The sequence below is a fragment of the Pezoporus flaviventris genome, unplaced genomic scaffold (assembly GCF_033815535.1).
Source record: "Pezoporus flaviventris isolate CSIRO_AGI_PZ_B2104156 unplaced genomic scaffold, CSIRO_AGI_Pfla_v1 ptg000007l, whole genome shotgun sequence".
NCBI lineage: Eukaryota > Metazoa > Chordata > Aves > Psittaciformes > Psittacidae > Pezoporus > Pezoporus flaviventris.
This window is the reverse complement of record NW_026892555.1, coordinates 55,346,677-55,366,691: the sequence shown is the minus strand read 5'-3', so window position 1 is coordinate 55,366,691 and position 20,015 is coordinate 55,346,677. Positions and strand designations below refer to the sequence as shown.

Sequence of the window (20,015 nt, the reverse complement as noted above, 5' to 3'; positions counted from 1 at the left end):
GGCATCACATTTCTGCATCACGTCAGTTGCTACTATAAATATTAAACATTTTTACTATCAAATTATCCATAATGCCTGCTGAATTCTTACATGCAACAGCCCAGCCTGGCTCTCGTATTTCTTCTGCCACTGGCCCTCACCCAGACCTGATGCAGCAATACCTCTACAGCCTTTCCCCTCCAGGAGTGTGAAGAAGAGACAGCACCTGGGGGTAAATCCGATTGTTTTCACTACCTCCCTGTCCTCCCACAGCCTCATTAGGTAATCTTCACTTGGGAGCAAAGCTCAAGACTGGTTCCAGCCCAGCAGCAAGGTCAGATAAGGTGAAGCAGAGGAGGCTTGTATCTGGAGACACTCTCCCTTCATTCAGTGTCTCTAAACACACTGCCCACTTGTACCAAATATTTAAACATGATAACAAGATTTCACCTTCCCAGTTTGGTATAAAAATAAAAAATATTTTTGTCCATCTCTATCAGAAATAATAAATGTGGCAAGAAAGATATTTTTTGCAAAGCAGTTGATATGTCTGAAGAGTAGAGAAGTTTAAACAAAACCAAAATTATGTTGGGTACTGGAATTTTTGTTCCCAGTTCCCTTGACTATAAGCTAAACAGATCAGTATCTCACATCAGCTATTTTTGTCTCAACTTCACAAGAACACTATTAATACTCTTTAAGCTATAATTTTAAATATTTTTGTTTGAAATATAACACTGCTAGACTTTTTAAGAGACAAAAAACAAACAACAAAACAACAAAAAACCCGCATGATTTTCAGATAAGCCATATCTTTGAGGTTTTTGTTATGAATGAATTTACAAGCCATCAAGGTATTTACCCTGTTCAGGATAATCAATATAATTGGGCCTGACCCATATATAGTTTGAACCTGAGCCAAAGTAATTTCAAATAACAGAAAAGATTGACTTCAATTAGCCTTAGATAATGTCCTAAAATATTTGTCAAATAAAATACAGAACCAGTATACTCTCATAGTTACCCTTTAGGTTAAAGGTTATAGTTCTCCTAGCTTTATAGTTAATTTGGATTTATAATCCTGTGATCTCTTTCATTTTGTTTAATATCCAATTAAAAATCCTTGTCATGGATATAATTTTAAACAAAATAGGAGGTACTTGGTTTCTCCTTAATATTTCATTAATGTTGTGGGTGATGAATTAAAAATGGGTTATATGTATGAACAGTGAATAGATGTAACTAGACAAGTATCACACATGCATTTCATGGTAACCCTTAATACAGTAATAATGCAGTATTTGGCAGTTGTGTGATACTAACCATGATGATATGTAAAATGTACAGTTTCAGGAAATTCATGAAAATGGAACCACCCTAACTTGACACAAATTAAAGAGAGTACACAAGTCTCAGTTAAAAATTTTGCATAGTATTGCACCTATGTTGAATATATTTTTGGTGGTGTATGGTCCATATGGGAGAGAATTTCTTTCACTCATTAATGTGGTAGAGATCCAACAAAATATACAAAAGCAGCTCATTTTGAAAAATAGTCCTTATGTTCTCCACTGTACACTATGCACTCTCCACAGACTGATTTCCAATATATTTTTGGAACAAATGGAGCATGGGTGAGGGGTAGAGGTATGTACTACGTACACACACCTACATGTGTGTGTAGGTAAACCTCTTATCTCTGTAGTAGTTTCCATATGTCAATATGCCAGTACAGGACAAAGCAGAGGTAACTCATGCAAAAGGGAAATCTAGAGATATTGCTTTCAGGACACAAGACAAGGGAGCAAAAATCTAATCACTGCTGCATGCTTCAGCTCACTTAAATGATCTAATTCTAAAAATAAAACATAGATTAAAAAAATACATATATTTTGTACAGAACATATTTTTGAAGCACTGAATATCTAGGTTTTGCAGTCTTAGACTATCTGGTTATATCTATTTTTTCCAAAGTGCAGCAGTAAAAAAGTTCTTATTCATGTATCATGACTTCATCTCCTCCCTGTCACTCCTCAAAAGCTGTGGTGCCCCTTTTTCTTTCCAAAACTATTATTACCATTTTAGCCATCCGCATACTGTTTGAGTAACAATGAAAAAGTTTCAAACGAGAAATAGTATCTATGGTCACTACTTAGGAAAATAAATAAAGAGAAAACTCATTAGCAGTGTTTTACTTATCTCCTATTGGCTCCTAAACTAAATTTCAAATGCAAAAGCAATGTTGACTAATGATTGCTGCAAGGCACTTAGGGAGGGGATATTATCTTTGCCTCTCTAGATCTAATTTAGAGGCATTGTTTAATGTCCAAAAACACATGAAGTAATATCTAGAAATGAGCAAATTATATATGGGCAGTCTTACTGTAAGAGTTCATATTTTGATATGGTTTAAAATTAGTCAAGAAGAATTACACTTTCAATAAACGCATGACTCTCTTAAGCTGCAGTGACACTTCCCGTGCAACAGTTTCCACTGAAGTAGATTAAGTTGTGCTTTTTTATCTTCATGCTTGCATTTATAATTTAAAGTAAAATTTACCAAAATCTCTCCAGGCCAAACTCCTATCTACTCTGAATCAGCACCTGACAACTGATGAACATTTGTTCTCTTTTAAATGAGGAGATAGTGGATTTGATGCTTAAACTCTTCCTTAATTCAAACTCAGGAAAAATTAGCAGTTCTTCTGACGGAGTCTGAAAGACATTCTTCTCTGATTTCACTGGCAATTTGAAAATATCTCATGCAGTACCCCAGTCCTCGTTGCTTGCATGTATTTCCCAGAGAGCTGAATTTCAGTATTAGAAAAAATATATAGTAAACTGCTACTGATAAATGCAACACTTACCAAAAAAATTATGCAGTAGCAGCAATTTGAAGAGTTTGTTGAAAACGGACTTTATCTGAACAAAATAATATATTATCACCTCTGAATACCATAGCATAGGTATGAAACTTATTATTGTTAAAGAGAATTATAAAAGAAAGCCTCTGGACACTAGAATGAGAAAAATATCATAAAATGCTTATCTGAATCCCTACATATCTATTTGAGTTTTACAACATTTTTGAAAGGTAAATACTTAATCTAGCATGTTATTTCCAGTTAAGCCTTGAAATATCTAACTGTTGCAGGTGCCTCATAGATAATTAATTAGGTTAGTGTGATACAATGAAAATGAAATTTTTAAAAAGGCAATAGGAACATTTCCCACAGTACCAACAGTGTATTTTGCACTTACCCACAGGAGACATCTCAGGAACTCCAGCAGTGTAAGGGCCATCCAGAAATTTTGGCTCATTGTCATTTATGTCCTGAATCTTAATGACGAACTCAGATTCTGGTTCCACAGGTTTATTAGTAAGCCTGTCTAGTGCTTGTGCTCGGAGAGTATAGTAGGCCTGCTCTTCTCGATCCAGCCTCTTTGTAGCATGAATATCGCCCGTGTTCTCATCAATAATGAAAATGGAACTTGCCCCTTCACCTGACAAGATGTATTTGATGGAACCATCTCCTTTATCAACATCGGAGTGAAGCTGGTGAAAAATTGATGAGAGATGAGATTAACTTACAAGAGAGTCAGTGGCATGGAGATATGTAAAAATAATTCTTAAGTCAAGCAGCAATACATGAAATTTTATTGTTCTTGGAAAGATAAGCTGAATGTTTATCATGGACAGCATGTAAGGGACCATTAGAATCTGTCAGCTTGCTCTTTTGAGAAAGATAATGTCATTCTTTCTGCAAACAAACTCATTTTCAAATGCATCTAATATTCTCATACCAGAGTTTTACATAGCCACGCACACACATATACACTTATCTATGCACATAATTATAATTGTGATTTTATTCCTACCTGAATTTACCCACATTTCTGGTTTCAGATTATTATTCTACTGAAGGGTGAGACTTTAAATGAATATTGCTATAAACTTAATGTCAGTGTGTGTTTGCTGCTGTGCATGTATGGGAAACGACATATTGAAAATAAAAAGGACATGGAAGTGTTGGAACAAGTCCAGAGGAGGGTCACAAGGATGATCAGGGGGCTGGAGCACCTCCCATATGAAGACAGGCTGAGAAAGTTGGGGCTGTTCAGCCTGGAGAAGAGAAGGCTGCGTGGAGACCTCATAGCAGCCTTCCAGTATCTGAAGGGGGCCTATAGGGATGCTGGAGAGGGACTCTTCATTAGGGACTGTAGTGATAGGACAAGGGGTAACGGGTTCAAACTTAAACAGGGGAAGTTTAGATTGGATATAAGGAGGAAGTTCTTTACTGTTAGAGTGGTGAGCCACTAGAATGGGTTGCCCAGGGAGGTTGTGAATGCTCCATCCCTGGCAGTATTCAAGACGAGGTTGGACGAGGCTTTGGGTGATATGGTTTAATGTGAGGTGTCCCTGCCCACGGCAGGGGGCATGGAACTAGATGATCTTAAGGTCCTTTCCAACCCTAACTATTCTATGATTCTATGATTTCCTCAGTGTTTGGTGTGTAGAGCTATAAAACATACCAAATGAATTAAAATGGATTGGTTGATAGATTGCTTGCTACTATCTGATGGGCCAGTAAGTTCACTTCCATATCTTGTTTTCCATTATCTAATTCCAGAAAAATGCAGAGTGTAAGAAAGACCAAGTGTCCTGGCACCACCTGAACTACACAGCATTGAAAGTTAGGTGTAGTTTCCCTGAAACTACTGTAGCAGGCAGAGAACAAATGCAGCTCAGTAGGTTAAAATGTATTTTCCATTGCAACTGCAAGACAGGTTTACCGAAATAAAATTTCTTCCTCATCGCATAAGTTATTTACAGAGCAAGATTTCAGATGTTTTCTAGCTCTTTTATGTCTACTGAGTCCCACCTTCCTGTTGCAGAACAGACTCCAACAGTTCTCATGTACTATTCAAACTCCTGTCAACAAAGCAATTGATATGGATATCATAATATGATATCGCATGTGGAAGTAATACACACATGAATATTTAATATGATTATAAGTGAAAAGAACATCAGTAAATTTCAAAGTACATGCTCGCTACTTAAAAAGTGGATTACTACTTGTAAATAGCTAAGGGCAATATTAAAGATGTTTGGATTATGTCTTTTACCTATTTTGTACCTATGCTAAGTCAACATCATGTTGAGTTTGGAGGTAACACTACTGTCATCATCATCATCACTTCCTCCACTAACCTTTTTTTTTTTTTTTTTCTCAGCTGGGGGTATCACTGAGATAGTAATCGCTTCCAGAATGCATGCAGAAAATTGCTATCTCAGGCATAACTTAGCGCAGCTGCAAAAGCTTTTCTTATTTCAGTGGGGAAGTATTCATGATCAGTTTTGAATTTTTCAGCTGGATAAAAAGATGCTTATTTTTTCACATTATTTCCTTATACTGTTTGGATATCTCATATTTACGCAATTAGAGTACACTCTCTCTTTTAAGACAGAAATGGAGTCTGAGGTTTGTACTGGTTCAAAAAACACAGCTAGGGTGTCTAAACCAGATTAACTACGTGATTTCAAAATATAACCTATCCTCATTCTGCTGATATCTAACTCCTGAGATATCTAAATAAGCCTAAGATTTCTTTGATGGAGCTCCCCAAACATTTAAAGTCCTGCTTCTCAGTATAGTGGAGAATAGTCAATGCTGACACTGTGGGCAGATCAAGGTAAAATGTATCTCACATCCAGGCTCTTTCAAGATCAGCAGCACTGCCTACTCCTCAGCCTTACTGGCTCAGGTTTATTCAATAAACCATAGCTCTGATCATCTCACAAATCTGATTTTAAGGGCTCTTTCTGCTTTTTCAGACTTGACTCGGCGTACTCACCTTCCCTACAGAGGAGCAGTGGCCTGTGCAATTAAGATTTTGCCTGGCTTCTGTTTGGTTTTGGTTTACTTTTTTTTTCCCCTTTTCTTTTTCTTAGACCTATTTCAGGGTGCATAAGTCTCCTCTGAGCTACAGAGGCATTTACGGGTTGCCCTATATAGCCAGAATCCTGCAATCTAGACTGAAATGTTAAGCATCACATTACCCAGGAACTGTAGTTATGGTATACAAAGATACAATGCCTTTGTCTTCTTGAAGTGATATAGTTTTCTCCATATCTCATATTCTAGCAGAGTACTGGTCTTTCTGTGGTGGCTGAGACTCTTCCATTCTCCCTGCAAAAGTTATTCCTCTTTTTGTGGCATAGTTAAGGATGTGCTGGATGAGAGAAAAGCAGAAGAGACCAGCATACGCAGCAGTTTAACAGGAACAGCAGTTTTCTCAAGGTTAGAGATGTACAAGTAGATCTCCTCAGGCAGAGGAAGGAAGGGATTCCATGTCTCAACTTTCTGAGAACAAAGTGCTGTCTCATGGAGGTGAAGGCAAGCCCATCAGCACACTAGAGTGTAGCACTCGCACCCGGGTCTTGCACTGCAAGAAGAAACTCCCTTTCACCTTATATGTAGATCCAGCCCTATCCTGAATAACTTTTTAGCAGTCTTTTGAAGCAAAAGAGACCTTCAAGGGAGAGGACAGGAGTGTAAATCCTCAAAGTTGCACTGAGTAAGTCTTTCATGTCCAAGAGAAAGAAGAAATTCTGTAGCGTCAGCATTTCCCCCTAGCTAACTCAGTTGCTTGCTGATAACATTGTTTTTTAAGGAGTCCCACTTTGAGCTCCATAAATCTCCTCATGGATTACACTACAGTGGCTGGTGACCTGAAGTGAAACGCTGAACAGAAGCCTCTTTTTGGAACCATGCCTTGGTAGAAAACTGCTACTGCGCAGATTAATAAAGTGACTAGCAATGACCTTTGTTACTCCAAGGTTGAGGCTCTGGGAGAGCAAACTTCTTTGTATCTTTCATTAAAACGTCATACTACTAAGCCTTTAAAAAGCAATGCTGGCCCATGATCAAGTTAGTAAAGCTCAATTCTCTACCCACTTAACATAAGAAAGGCGATATAGCTCAAGATTTAGTTTATCTTTGGCACTACAGTATAATCAATTCTGTGTAAAGCACTCTAAAGACTTTTTTCCAGCATTTTTATGTGCATTTTAGTGTCAATCTTAGTTATCTTGAAAGTACAATACAAGAGAACAATGCAAAAATAAATTAGGCTGGCAGAATCCAGATGTATGTTTGGTGCATTTTTCAAATCACCTCTATCCTGGTTCAACCCAACATAATCCTTCCAAACAGCAGTCTTCAAAGTCATTAATACAGAAGCATCAGTGATTTGCAACTAAGAACAAAATTTTTGAATGCAGCAGTCCTGTATCGTGTTTACACCTCTGCTACTACCAAATATGGCTTCAAACTACATGTACTTCCAGCTATTTAGTTTAACATCCTAGGAAAAGAGAAGTAATACATTTCTTATAATGTTGGCTGTAGAATATACTTTACTGTTTGTTTGTTTTTTTTATTGATGGTTTGTTGTTTGTTTGTTTGTTTGTTTGTTTGTTTTTTTAGGGGGTGGTTCTTTTTTGTAGAAGCGTATTTAAGAAAGAGACCTGGAATTTTTATTTGTTTGTGTGATTAATTTTGCAACAATTATATAGAATTATATATTTGGTCCTCAGGAGTTTAGAGGAAGGCTCCAGAATGAATCTTCGGCAGTGCCATCTACTATCTTGTCTATCAACCCTCTCACTTTCTACAGGGACATTCAAGTAGGAGGCAGAGAACTGCAGCTCAGCCTGTAGCTGCACATAGGGACTGTGACTTTCAAAGTAAAGAGGATCAACACAGAGGCAGTTTCAAATCCTTGTTTCAAAAGGCATGGAAGATTCAAGGATTCAATGGGTAGATCTCATGTGATTCCATTCTAGAACATCCCAGAAAAATTTTCTTTCAGAATAAGTATGCAATAAACATTATAAATAAAATCCCTCCCTCTAAATGTCCTAAATGCTTCTCAGTTTTAGAAAATGCTTGCTTAGATAGTGTGAGAGAAGAAAGCAGTCAGTTTAACTCAGTAGCAAAGGCACTACTACACTAAGTCCTTTAATGAATTGAATGTTGCCCTCACTTATATTTTTTGGCCCTGCAACAATATAACCCAGTATAGGGTCACTAATGCATTTACATTTATGTGGATCCTTAGGATGATGATTATTGTGTTTTTTTCAAGATCCCCGGTAATCAGTAGGTTTGGGATTTTGTCTGTTTGTAGGTACAGACCCATACAACCAAAAATGATGCCATTTTCCATCACTTGCCATTAAAGTATGTTAATGCAGTACCTTCAATAAGCAAAGGACATTTGTTTTTAACAGGAAGTAGAGATAATCCAGTATATCTGGTCACCACCAATACGTTTGAGGTCTGAATGAAAAGTTTTTCAATTCAGGCTCCTTTAAAGCAGGTGCAATATCCATATGCCTCTCTTCCCAATTTTTTTTTCTTCCCCAGAGATCTAACTTTGCAGTTTTTCCTACCTGTGGCAGGATGGCTAATGTTTCATTGCAGAGTTACAGATTCCAGGTGAAGAATAAAAGCGTGGGAAGAACATGAGGAGCTGCTGGGTTTTCAGCACCAGCAGGATCACAGAGGTAATGCTGACAAAAAGACAGAGCAAACATGAGATGCTTCAATTCAACCTAGCTCCATAGCTCCCTCAGACCATAAGAAATGTGCACTTACATGCAGAACACCTGAAAAGTTTTCTCAAGGAGGAGTTACCTTGCCTGCACCCTTTCCTTTCCTGCTGTGAAAATAACTGGAAAGGGAGGAGAGGAATGAAAACTGCCTCCTCCTCATGCTTGTGAAGGCATCCATAGTTCTTGGTGATACAGAACTGATGCAACTGTAGCTTTATTTCTTCCTTCTCACTAAAAGCATGGAAGGACTAGGAAACAGGAAAGGACAAAAGAAGGAAAGAATACCAAGCCAAGAGCAATTGTCTTGTCTATTTATAACCATAATTTAGAACTGATTGTGGGATGAAGACACTCTTGTCTTCATATAAAACATGCCTTCCCCTCCCTGCTTTCTGGGAAGACTTGAAAAGGGAACTTGTCAGGTGTATACATATTAAATATGTAATAACAGAAGATGAAAGAAAACAGGTGATTTGAAAAAAAATACTTTGGCTATTTCTATTAAAGCTTGCTCATCACAACAGTCAGATTCTTAAAACTTCAGTTCTTGGATTCAATATTTACTGTGGTTGCATCTAGAATGCTTTGAATTCCCTTTTCCCCTCATATTATACTGCTTAATAGGTGTTTTGAATTGTGATTACTCATAAAGATCTAGATATTTGTATGTTTTTTCTTTTGAAAATATAAGATTATATTTGTTCACTATCAGGATAACTAAGTGTTCAATGTTGCTGATTTGGAACAATTTCAATCAAATAATATCTAATATTTAAAATTCATTGTAGACAATGGAGTTAAAATTTAAATAAAATCCAGTGGGCACACACGCCATATATTTGCCATGTTTTATTTAAGGGCATCATGAACGATTAGTTACTAATACAATTGTTTTCAGGGAGAGCTATGAAATTCTCACTCTTATAAACTGTAACCATATTTCAATATCAACAGCTTATGACACTTTTTAAATTTCTTTTTTAGTATCATTAGAGAAGTCACATGGGAAAGATTTCCCAACATTTTATTGATGTAAGCAAAGGCTCATGATTCATAAAATTGACTTCACACCCAGGCTCTAGTGAAAGTGTTATTCAGCAGGTAATGAATGAATTTCTTACAAAAGTCTTTTTTTTTTTTTTTTTTTTTTTCCCCAAGAAACATTAAGATAGTGACAAAGAAGTTCCTGGAGGGTGCTTGTTTCCTTTTGGTTTTATTAATTTATGTAAAACCATAGGATAAGCCTGATCTCAGAAAGAAATATACTTGTCTCTGTTCTGTTCTCTCAGGATAACAGATAATACTGAGGACAAGAGATCAAGTCAATATAAAGGACTATAAACAAACCCCTAACATTTCTAATTAGAGTTTCAAAAGAAGGAATAAGCTTGTAATGCTGCCAGAATTTCCTTGTCTTGGCAATGTTTTCAGTATAGTAGGGAACCAGCACAGACAACAACTATGCTACAGTGGCACAATTTGCCACTTTGACATACTAGCAATTTCATGCACTGTTTTATTGCCTCCAGACTTTCTCCTTGTCAAGCAAGTGCAGAGATAGTCACGTGGGAGTACAAGGTCCCATGCTGTAGACCACAGTTATAACCATATTATATTTATCTAACACGAGCAGCTGCTGACAGGTTTGTCCAAAACCCAGTCAGCCTAGACAAGATTTCTTTACTGTCTTGATCTAAAACTGACAAAATTCTGTCTAGAGCGCACAGAGCTGACCAAAGATCTAAGAGTTGCTGAGACAAATGTGGTCCCAGACATTCCTGAGATCTCTTCGCATCCAGCTCTGTCCTTAGAGGCTGCCTGAACTCAGACTGTCCCTGTGACTCCTCTATTGTCTTTCTATGGGTAATGCTAGAGCACTACAAATGACTGGAAATCAATAAATCTATCCAGGATCATCATAAAGGCACTGAGGTAATGAAAGATTACTTATCACATGAGCACATTTCACATTCAAGGTGAAACAAGGCCACATCCCTTTGGGATTACCAGCTGTGTCATCCCACAGCTTGTCCTTAATAGCCCTTCTGCAGATAAATTGTATGTCATTTGGTGTATTTTGACCTCCAAGGTCTTCATATTAACATATACCTAAAGCCAATGAGAACAAAGCTCCATCTATGATCAAGCTATTTATGCATATGCATGATTGAGAAAGCATAAGAGAGAAAATAAATAAGATGGATAAAGAGGGAAGAGAGGAAACACAGGAGATAGGGCACGAGGAAAACCAGTGAAGACAGGCCAAAGGAGAAATGACAAGCTAAAATGGAAGGAAACAGGAAGGAAAATCGAAAAGTACAAATGAAAGAAAATGTTGAAGTAGTAAGTGGAGCTGATCGTCAGTGACTAATCAGTGTTGGGCAAGAACAGTATTTGGGAGTAAAGCTATATAACTTTGCAAGCATCTTCCTTTCACGCTCTGGTTAGTGTAATGGTAATTGAAAACGCCGATAACCTGAATCTGGTCAGCTGTAATTTTACTGACAGTGTATATTAATACTATTCCAAGTCTACAGAAAAACCTACTCTAGAGAAGAAAGAAAAAAGAAAGAAAAAAAAAAGAAAAAAGAAGGTATAAATCAAATTACCATTCATTTTAAAGTGCTGGAACTGCGGAGCAAACATAAACCATGACCAATGGGCAGGGAGAATAACGTAAGGGTCAGCTTGCTCTGAATGAACTAAGTATAATTTTAAAACAAAACTTCCCATTTCCCATTTTAAAGTAGTTTCTTTACTTTTTTTGCTGTTACAGGCTGTATGTTTCTGTGCCAAAGAAATTAAAATAGTAAGAATTTTTATTAATTTACTCAAATACACTCTTTTCCATGATCAAACTTTGAATAACCAGTTAGGCTTTACTAGCCTCTCTTTCCTCTGTGTTGTTTCCTCAATAAAATGTTCAGAAATGTTAGTGGAAGAGTTTAGTGAAAAAATTTATAGATCTTATACTCTCAAGTGACTGATCGGTGCTCCAGGAGGATAATAACCTTATCACCTCAGCCAGATAAAGTGAAGTGAATGTTTAATTTTACTAACCTGTTGAATAAAGGGGGGTTAAATGGTCAAGAGAACAGTGAAACTTCCTTAGTTCCTTGACAGTTATTGTTCAAACAAAATTCAAAATAGATGTACCAAATCTCTAAAACTTACACTTCATAACATTCCAGTGATTATCTAAGTAAGCCCTCAAGGCTCCCAAGTGGATGACAAAGTTCAGATGAATGGTTCCTCTAGGAATAAGAGATACTGTCATCTAAAGTCTAGCAAGTTGAATAATTAAGAGGAAATACTGAAAATTAGATATGATTAGAACAACCATGTCACATGTTTATGACATTTTTTCTCTTAAAAACATTCAGTTGTGTCTATAGTGTTCTCACTCTCTGTACACTTGTATAACTTAGCCCTTTATATAATGGCATAGTGATTGCGATTATATGTTTACAATGTATGTGTACGTTAAAGTGTATGTATGTTTACATACATGTGCATATGTATGCACACACACATATTTTTCCTTATCTTCCCTCTTCTTTTCCTCTGTCTGCAGATGCTGTAATCACAAATCTGTGCTTTCTTCCCCCCAGCTATAATAAGCACATGAAATGCCCTGTGGCGACAGGGAATTGTGCAGCCAGCCCATTAAGATTTGTGCAGCTACAGGAAGAACTCAGAAGCAACTGCTGCTGTAGATGGAGCTGAGTGGGCATATGTAGCCATCTGAGTATTCTTGAGGGGTTTTAAAGCGCCATCATCATGACATGTCACTCTCCAAAATGACTGTTTGTCATTCACACTCTTAAAAAGACAGTTTGGCAGTTTTGGGAGGTAAAAGCCATCTGTATGCTGTGCATCATCATGTGCTAATTGCATAATATTTATTGGGAGTGGGGGGATAGCAATACTGTATTGTAGCACCACCAAGAGCCTGCAGGCAACGTAACATGTTCAGAGTACAAATGGAAAAAAGACCTGCTTTCCCCTCACACGCACTTCAAGCTTTTCAGAAATTATCTTGCTTAAATTTAGAATGCAGAAACAGACTACAGTGTTTGTAAACAATATGCACATTGGAAACCTTACAGACCTGTTCAACATTCAGCTTTGGGGTTTTTTGTTTTTTCCCAACCGCTCTCAGTCTATAAGTACCTATTCCTTGGAGTACTCATTGTGAGTATTTCAGTAACAAAGCTTCATCACTGACAAACTAAGTAGATTTGCTATCTGACTTAGCATATAAAAACTGCTTCTGTTTTTACCCAAATAGATTTTTTTTATAAAAAAAACCCACAATTACTAAATGCTCATTTAATAAAAAGCCTAAAGCAATTAAATAATTTGAAAATACCAACAGAGTGAATTTCTAGTTACAAATTTTTGAATGGTTATTCCTACCAGCTGTAGTTGGGTCTCTGCATTTTCTTTTTCTTCAGGAAAGGGACCAAGTTCTCTTCCATACATACCAATAGTATTTTCATATGATCCACATTTGTTCTTAATGCACCATACTATTCACTGTAATAGACTAAACCAATGTCCAGTGATTTATTTTGGTTCAGTGATATGATTTATTTTATTGCCAAGAATCACTGAAGCTGTAAGACAAAATTCTCTTAGAATCACTACTGTCTATTTCAGCAGTGTAATAAAATTTTTCAGGATGTTTTCTCCCTGCATTGTCCACATATAGCTTCTATGAAAGTGATCGTGCTTAAAAAAAAGGTAGCATGGCAAATAAATACCTAAGACCCTAGTATAATTCATAGAAATATATGTCTGGACTGGCAGATGTACATGGCTTGAAAAGTTTGTGCATGTGTAGGAGCTTACTATAACAGAGCCTTTGAGAAATGTCACTCATTCTTCTTCTCAAATTACTTCTGCACAACACATGAACTAATCTCCTCTTGCACAATATTAATATACATATAGTACTGTTCCTTGAGTATACAATTCTCCTGAATGAAATACATACATGTATATATGCATAAAATATATTTTTACAATGATAGGAATATTTTCTGTCCTTTTACCACTGTACATCATTTATTATTATTATTTAAAAGGGGCCTTATTTATTTATATGACTAGAGAATGCATGAATACACTTTGCCCTATGGCACAGTAAAAGAGGGGAGATGAAAGAAGAAAGGCAATAGCAGAATTTGCATACCTGCAATAAGGCAAAATTAGTGCTTTTACTTTTTCCCTGTTCTTGAAAATAGAAAAAAGAAAAAAGAACACTGATTGGAAAGTTTTTTCTCCCATGTTACTTTTTCTACTTAGCTGTGGTAATTCAGGCCTAGGATTTGATGGAAAATGAAAACATACTAGAGATTCTATTTTTTGATAGCTAACTCTGTTAATCGAAAGAATTATCTGTAATAGCACTGAGCAGGAAAAATAATCATATACACTTTTTGTTTGATAACCATATCAATAATATCAAATTTATAAACAAAAATTCATTTCATATGAAAGTCTTTTCTGAGATAAGAGATGTACTTATGCTGAATGTCTTTATTTTAAAGTGAAAATTATACCTCCCATGTTGTCTCCTGTTTGTCAAACTAGTGATCTATAGTTTAGAGTGATTATCCTGTTTCTGCTTCAATTATCCAAAATAGCTTGCAGCGTTGCTTGGTTGATAATGATTTTTCTCATAGGAACCTGCTTCCAAAGAATATTAGTACCAAGGAATAGATTCCCAGAGGGTGCAGAGCTTTTTTCTGTTGTTTGGGTTTGGTTTTATGTTGTATCAATTCCTGAGATTTCATTTGCTCTTGAAAGTTTAATGCTACTAAAAATCCACTTATAATCTTGCTTTGCATATTCATAGGAAGTGCTGAAACTCTGATAGAATAGAAGACAATGGTAAAATATGTAACTATAAAGCAGTTGAAGTAATTACTGTGAGTAATTGTGACTGTAGAAGCTTATACTGCACCGGACTACAGACAACAGCATGAACTGATAATTTTAATGATGAAAGTTTTACCATAGAGGAAAAATGTAATTAACTGGGTCCACAGCCAAATGAACCTGTAGTTCCCTGAAAACAGTTAAGGACTTGTTAAATAATATTTATGAAACTGCTAAAGTAAAGCAGAATTAACATGTTGGGTTACATCTCCACATTTAATGTTCATAAATGATAACATCTATAATAGAGCATCAGTGTTTGTTATTGTGGTTTGCTTCTTAAAAATTAAATTCCTACTCTTTTTTTATCATAAAGTTTTATATGTTTGCATGAATGCAATACTTAGTGATAACATTCCTGACAGATTTACAGTCACCTTCAAATTGACAATTCTTCATATGATAATATTGGTTATATATTATAAAATATTTCACACCACCCAGACATTTCCTAAAGCATTTCCACAAATCTAATCCCAAAAGTATTCCCAGTAAAATCAAGATACTCCTAGATTTAAAGTGCAAAATTGAGAATTTGACACAATGCCTGTATCACACACAATTAGTCAGTGGGAAGTCCTGCTGGGAGAAGAGTCGTAACTGCTCAGAGCTGACAGTGAGTCAAGGAAATAGAGAAAGAACAGAGGATTTTGAATGTAAAATTTTACTGCAACATTTTAATATGAATAAATTATTTCATATGGAAAGGGCAGCAATGAAAATCTAGGGCAAAGCATTACAGCTTCATAGCTAGAATGACAACACAACATGATAAAACAATGCATGACCAAATAAAGTGCAGTACTAGATATCTTCCTGTAGACACCTGTCTTGTGTCTACAGGGCTTAAAATGAGTTCCCCTATGAAAAGCAGAAGAAAACCTTGTTTAATGTTTTACCCTACAACACAAGTTACTGTGGTCAGTATGTGTTTACACTTCATTTAGAATTTCTTTTTCAGACTGGCTTGATTAAACACTTCTGTAGTGTTTTCTATTAACTAGTGTGACCAGCTCAGTAAAGGTAAAGCACCGAATGACAAACAAGTTGTTCTTTTTCAGTAGGCTCTAGAATTCCCCGCCCCCTACTCTTATGTATTTCAATGATGATGGTTTATCACAGTGGTTTTTAACCCAAGTGTTTCTAAAATACATATCTAGCCATCTGTATATACTGTCAAGTTAATTAACAGCCCATTGCTCAAAATTTAGTTGAGAGAAGGAAAATTTAACCCTGTGCTACATCAAACAAAATCTCTATTTTAGAATTCTCTGAATAAGAAAATCATCTTTACCCATGTACAGAATGTCAGGACTTGTTTAACATTCGTAAAAGTTGGTACTAAGCATATGCCTAAGCGCCTTTCTGAAATAGAGCCTTAATCCCTATGCAAAGGAAGGGTACTTTAATGAACAGCAATGTGCATCACAGACTAATTGTAAGCAGCAGAACTGAAAGCTTAAGTGATTCCATTACATAAATTTACACTGTAGCCGTTAAGTATTCAGAACAAGCTGAAGTAGGGTATGCACAGTAAGTACGAACATTTGAAATTCTGCCTTAAACTGTCCACATCATTTAAAATGATCCTTTGCAAATAAATACTTTAAAAGTTTTGATTTATTCTTAACTTTTTTTTTTTAACCATTCACATTTGCATATCTGCCAGGGTTTTCAGTTATACCAGACTGATCTCAAGATAGTAATTCATATTTTGATAGGCACTTTTACTCTATAGTATTAAGGGCTGGGAAATAAATTCTTGTAATGCCCATGTTTTGTGCTGTTTTCGGGAAAGCAGCTGTGGGGGAGAAGATAATGCATTGGTATTTTGAACCCATAGCAAACTAACATGAACAATACTAGGTTAACTGTAAAGCCTTCCAGCTTAGAAGGATTTTAACAGCTGTATGTAAAGGGCAGTGCTCTCCTGATGCCTTTTTCTATTTTGGTGAGTATGATGAAGGTATAATAAAGATAATCTCATCAAATTCCTATGCATTCATAGAATCATAGAATAGTTACGGTTGGAAAGGACCTTAACACCATCTAGTTCCAGCCCCTCTGCCATGGGGCAAGGACGCCTCACAATAGACCATGTCGCCTAAGGCTCTGTTCAACCTGGCTTTAAACAGCGCCAAAGATGGAACATTTAACATTTCTTTGAGCAACCCGTTCCAGTGCCTCACCACCCTCACAGTAAAGAACTTCTTCCTCATATCTAACCTGAACTTCCCCTGTTGAAGTTTGAATCCATTACAATTTGTCCTATTACTACAATAATGAGAACATATTTATAGATTAAAATTGAAATTCATTCATCATTTTTCAAAGAACAAATCCAGAGATATGTGTTTTGCCATGTACAGTGCTGATGCCAACCCAGGATTTTTTCATTTGTTCCTCATGTTTTCACCAGAGCACATTCTTGCTGTGTTTCTTACTCACTGCTGTTAAATGCTGGAAATCTAAGAAATTTATATGCAGTTGATAAACAGATGATAAGAAAATACTGAAATGGCGGGTGTTATTTTACACTGATCATGTATAGTTGCTGAATCTACATTAACATTCAAATTGGGCATACCTGTTTCTAATTCTGAAAGCCATCTGGATTCTACTGAAGATGTTCAAAGTTTTCCTTCAGAAACTCATTTCTCAAGGTTCCAGTATTTCAAATAATTTAAGAACTTTATATTTACATAAAGCCCCCTCTGTTTATCTGAAACAACGTGTCCACTTGTCACTGTGAAACGTTGCATAGGGTACAGAATTCAAATTCTTAGATGGCCCCTGATGAAGCTAGAGCACTCTACCTGATGATCATTTTCATATTGTTCTCCTGAGTTCTAGTTCAATGAAAATAGAGCACAGAATGAGTTCCTTATGAGAACACTCCCTGCTTCTGATGCATTGTGGTCAACATGAAGGTAAAGGAGTTACTCGTATTGTGTATTCTACCAACTGCAGACAGTATCAGTCATCTGAATTTACTCTTGTCTTCCTCGAATGTTTCAACTCAGATGACTGTTACTAATTTGTCTGTCATGCTTCTTGTTTATATCATCAAAATTCTCCTAAAGGGATCTTTTATTTTAGTATCTGATAGTTTTGTTATAGTATCTGATCAGTTTTATAACTGAATCTGAAAGCAATGAATTACTCTTGGAGATTAGAGTTTAAATCACTATAATACTTGCCCCCAGCATTCAAGTCTGATCTTTGCTAAGTTTCACTTGACACAGCATGTAAACGTCTCTACCAGATTGTCTGAGCACTCTCAAAGCTTAATTGATCCAATTTGCATGTCTCATCCTGGCAGAATTGTGCCTCATTTCTATCCTCTTGGTCTAAGTGATCACAATCTAATCACTTTGTATACAAAGCAGATGGAAAGTTTCCAGCTCCTTTGCTATCCCCTTGCATGCATCCATATTAAAGCAATTCTAATTCGACAAGCAATCTGATCTTTCTGTATTTTTATAGGATTACTGTCTCATTGATAGGCCTTCTGTCACCAATTGTAACGTTCAGAACTTTACACTCATGGCATTTTCACTTTTGTCTCATACCTTCTGTGTGGTCCATTAAAATGATCACTTAATTTAACAAACTGTGCTAAATTTTATCCCTTAGGGAAGCTCGATATGGCTTGGTGTAAATCAGCACAGCTCTGTGCCCTGGAGGGAGAGAGCAATTTCCATTCATTGAGGATGTGCTCTTATATTTTTGAGGGAGAACAAACAATTACATTCTCATTCATGCACTTCTGAACCTTGTACATTTATAGATGCTGACAAAAAAAATGTATCTTTTAAAAGAAAAATGTTAATTTAAATTCAGTAAATATTCTCCAAATAGTAACTGTTCCTGCACATAAACCAGAAATATCTTATTATGTTATTTTCTATACTTTTTCCCTTAAAAAAATTTGCAAATTGTCACTTAAATACAATGGAAGTTTAGAAAAAAAGTTGCATTGCTTATGAATAGATGGAATCTAACTTGTGAAAATGTGACAAATAAATAAAATCTTCTGCAAAGAAAAGTCACAAACAGACCAGCCAACCTAATGAAGATCAAGGATGTAAAAATCAAACTTTCTGAAGGGAACAGAAAATTCTACTTAATAATCTCACTTGTAGTTCACAGAGTTTATATTTCCCACCTGTCTCTAGTTCATATTCATCTTCAATGTTCATTGTGTTTCTTCAACTGTAAGCTGTTCTTTTCATTCCTAACTGGTGAACACTTTGTTCTCCTAATGGTTCCACAGATATTCTGGTCTTCTGGGAGTTTGTGGTTGGCTAGTATTGGCTTTTTTTTTTCCTACATACATCCTTTATATTGCTTCTTCCTCTCTTGTTTTCTCCATTAATCGCTATTCATATTTTCTCAATAAAATTTATCAGAAGGCAAAAATATTGTTCAGGGTTTTGTTTAATCTGTTTTCAGTGAAGAATACATGAAAGACTCTAAAACACGCTTTTAACAGAAGTGACCAACCACTGGCGGTCAAGTGCTCATGACAGCGCAAGATAAGGAATACCCTTCAGTCTGCTCTGAAGCTACTTTTAAAACAGGTGGAAGACTGGAAGGCAAAAACAATGGCTATATGAGAGAACAAAGGAGCCAGTATGTACTATTATTAAATTTGCAGGTTTTTATCAAAGAGGAAACATACTAGTTAAGTAATAGAGCCATGTTGCTGTGTCCATATATACACAAAAATATCAATACAAGTGGAAGGATAGTAGTTACTCAGCACCAAATCTAGCGAAGTCAATGTTAACTGGTAAAGAGCAAACTGAATTAACCAAGTAAACAAATTTGTTCGTAAAACAGGCATTAAGACAGTACACAGGCTTTCTATTACTGTGCTGCATGCTGAAAAGTGGTAGTATAAAACCAGCAATGCTTTCTGTGACTTGCATTTCAAATAGATTCAGTGGAAAAGTCATATGTAAGTTGTTCATATTGCAACCTTGGCTGAGCCTTTTAAAAACAAGCTTTCTTTCAGGAGATGAATTATGCCTCCAGTTACATAAGTAAGTAAAACCCCTGCTATCTTAAGATTCTGTTCTGGTTGTAAAAATGTATGGTTTCCATAGCTTACAACTGGGGTTTGCAGGTGTAAGTCAGTGGAACATAACAAGCACGTCTGTGGATGACACTCAAGAAATAATAGAATGCAATTTGCTGTCTCTCAGCTGTTTTAGCTCAGCAGGATTAATAGCAATAATAAGTAGGAAAAAAACCCCACCAGAACTGGCAGGTGTGACTCACACGTAGGATCCATCTGCTGAGTAACGAAGAATGATTTTATACAGTCACTTTTAAAAGCAAATTTTCTGCTACACTGTAAACAGTCAGACACATATTAGACTGTTGCATTGTATCTATTTAGGACACCCGGGCTTTCTAAGCCAAGGTGAGGGCCGTGAGTGGCCTTTTCCATGAGTCAACC

General features: G+C 36.2%; 1 protein-coding gene across 1 annotated transcript in view; it reads right to left on the bottom strand.

Moving 5' to 3' along the window:
- The window catches only part of CDH7 (cadherin 7), an 80,325-nt gene that overhangs the window by 37,594 nt on the left and 22,716 nt on the right, over positions 1–20,015 (bottom strand). Inside the window, exon 3 of the mRNA XM_061448860.1 lies at positions 3,241–3,535. Within this exon, the coding sequence (XP_061304844.1) occupies positions 3,241–3,535 (295 nt within the window). The remainder of the gene's footprint in view (positions 1–3,240; positions 3,536–20,015) is intronic.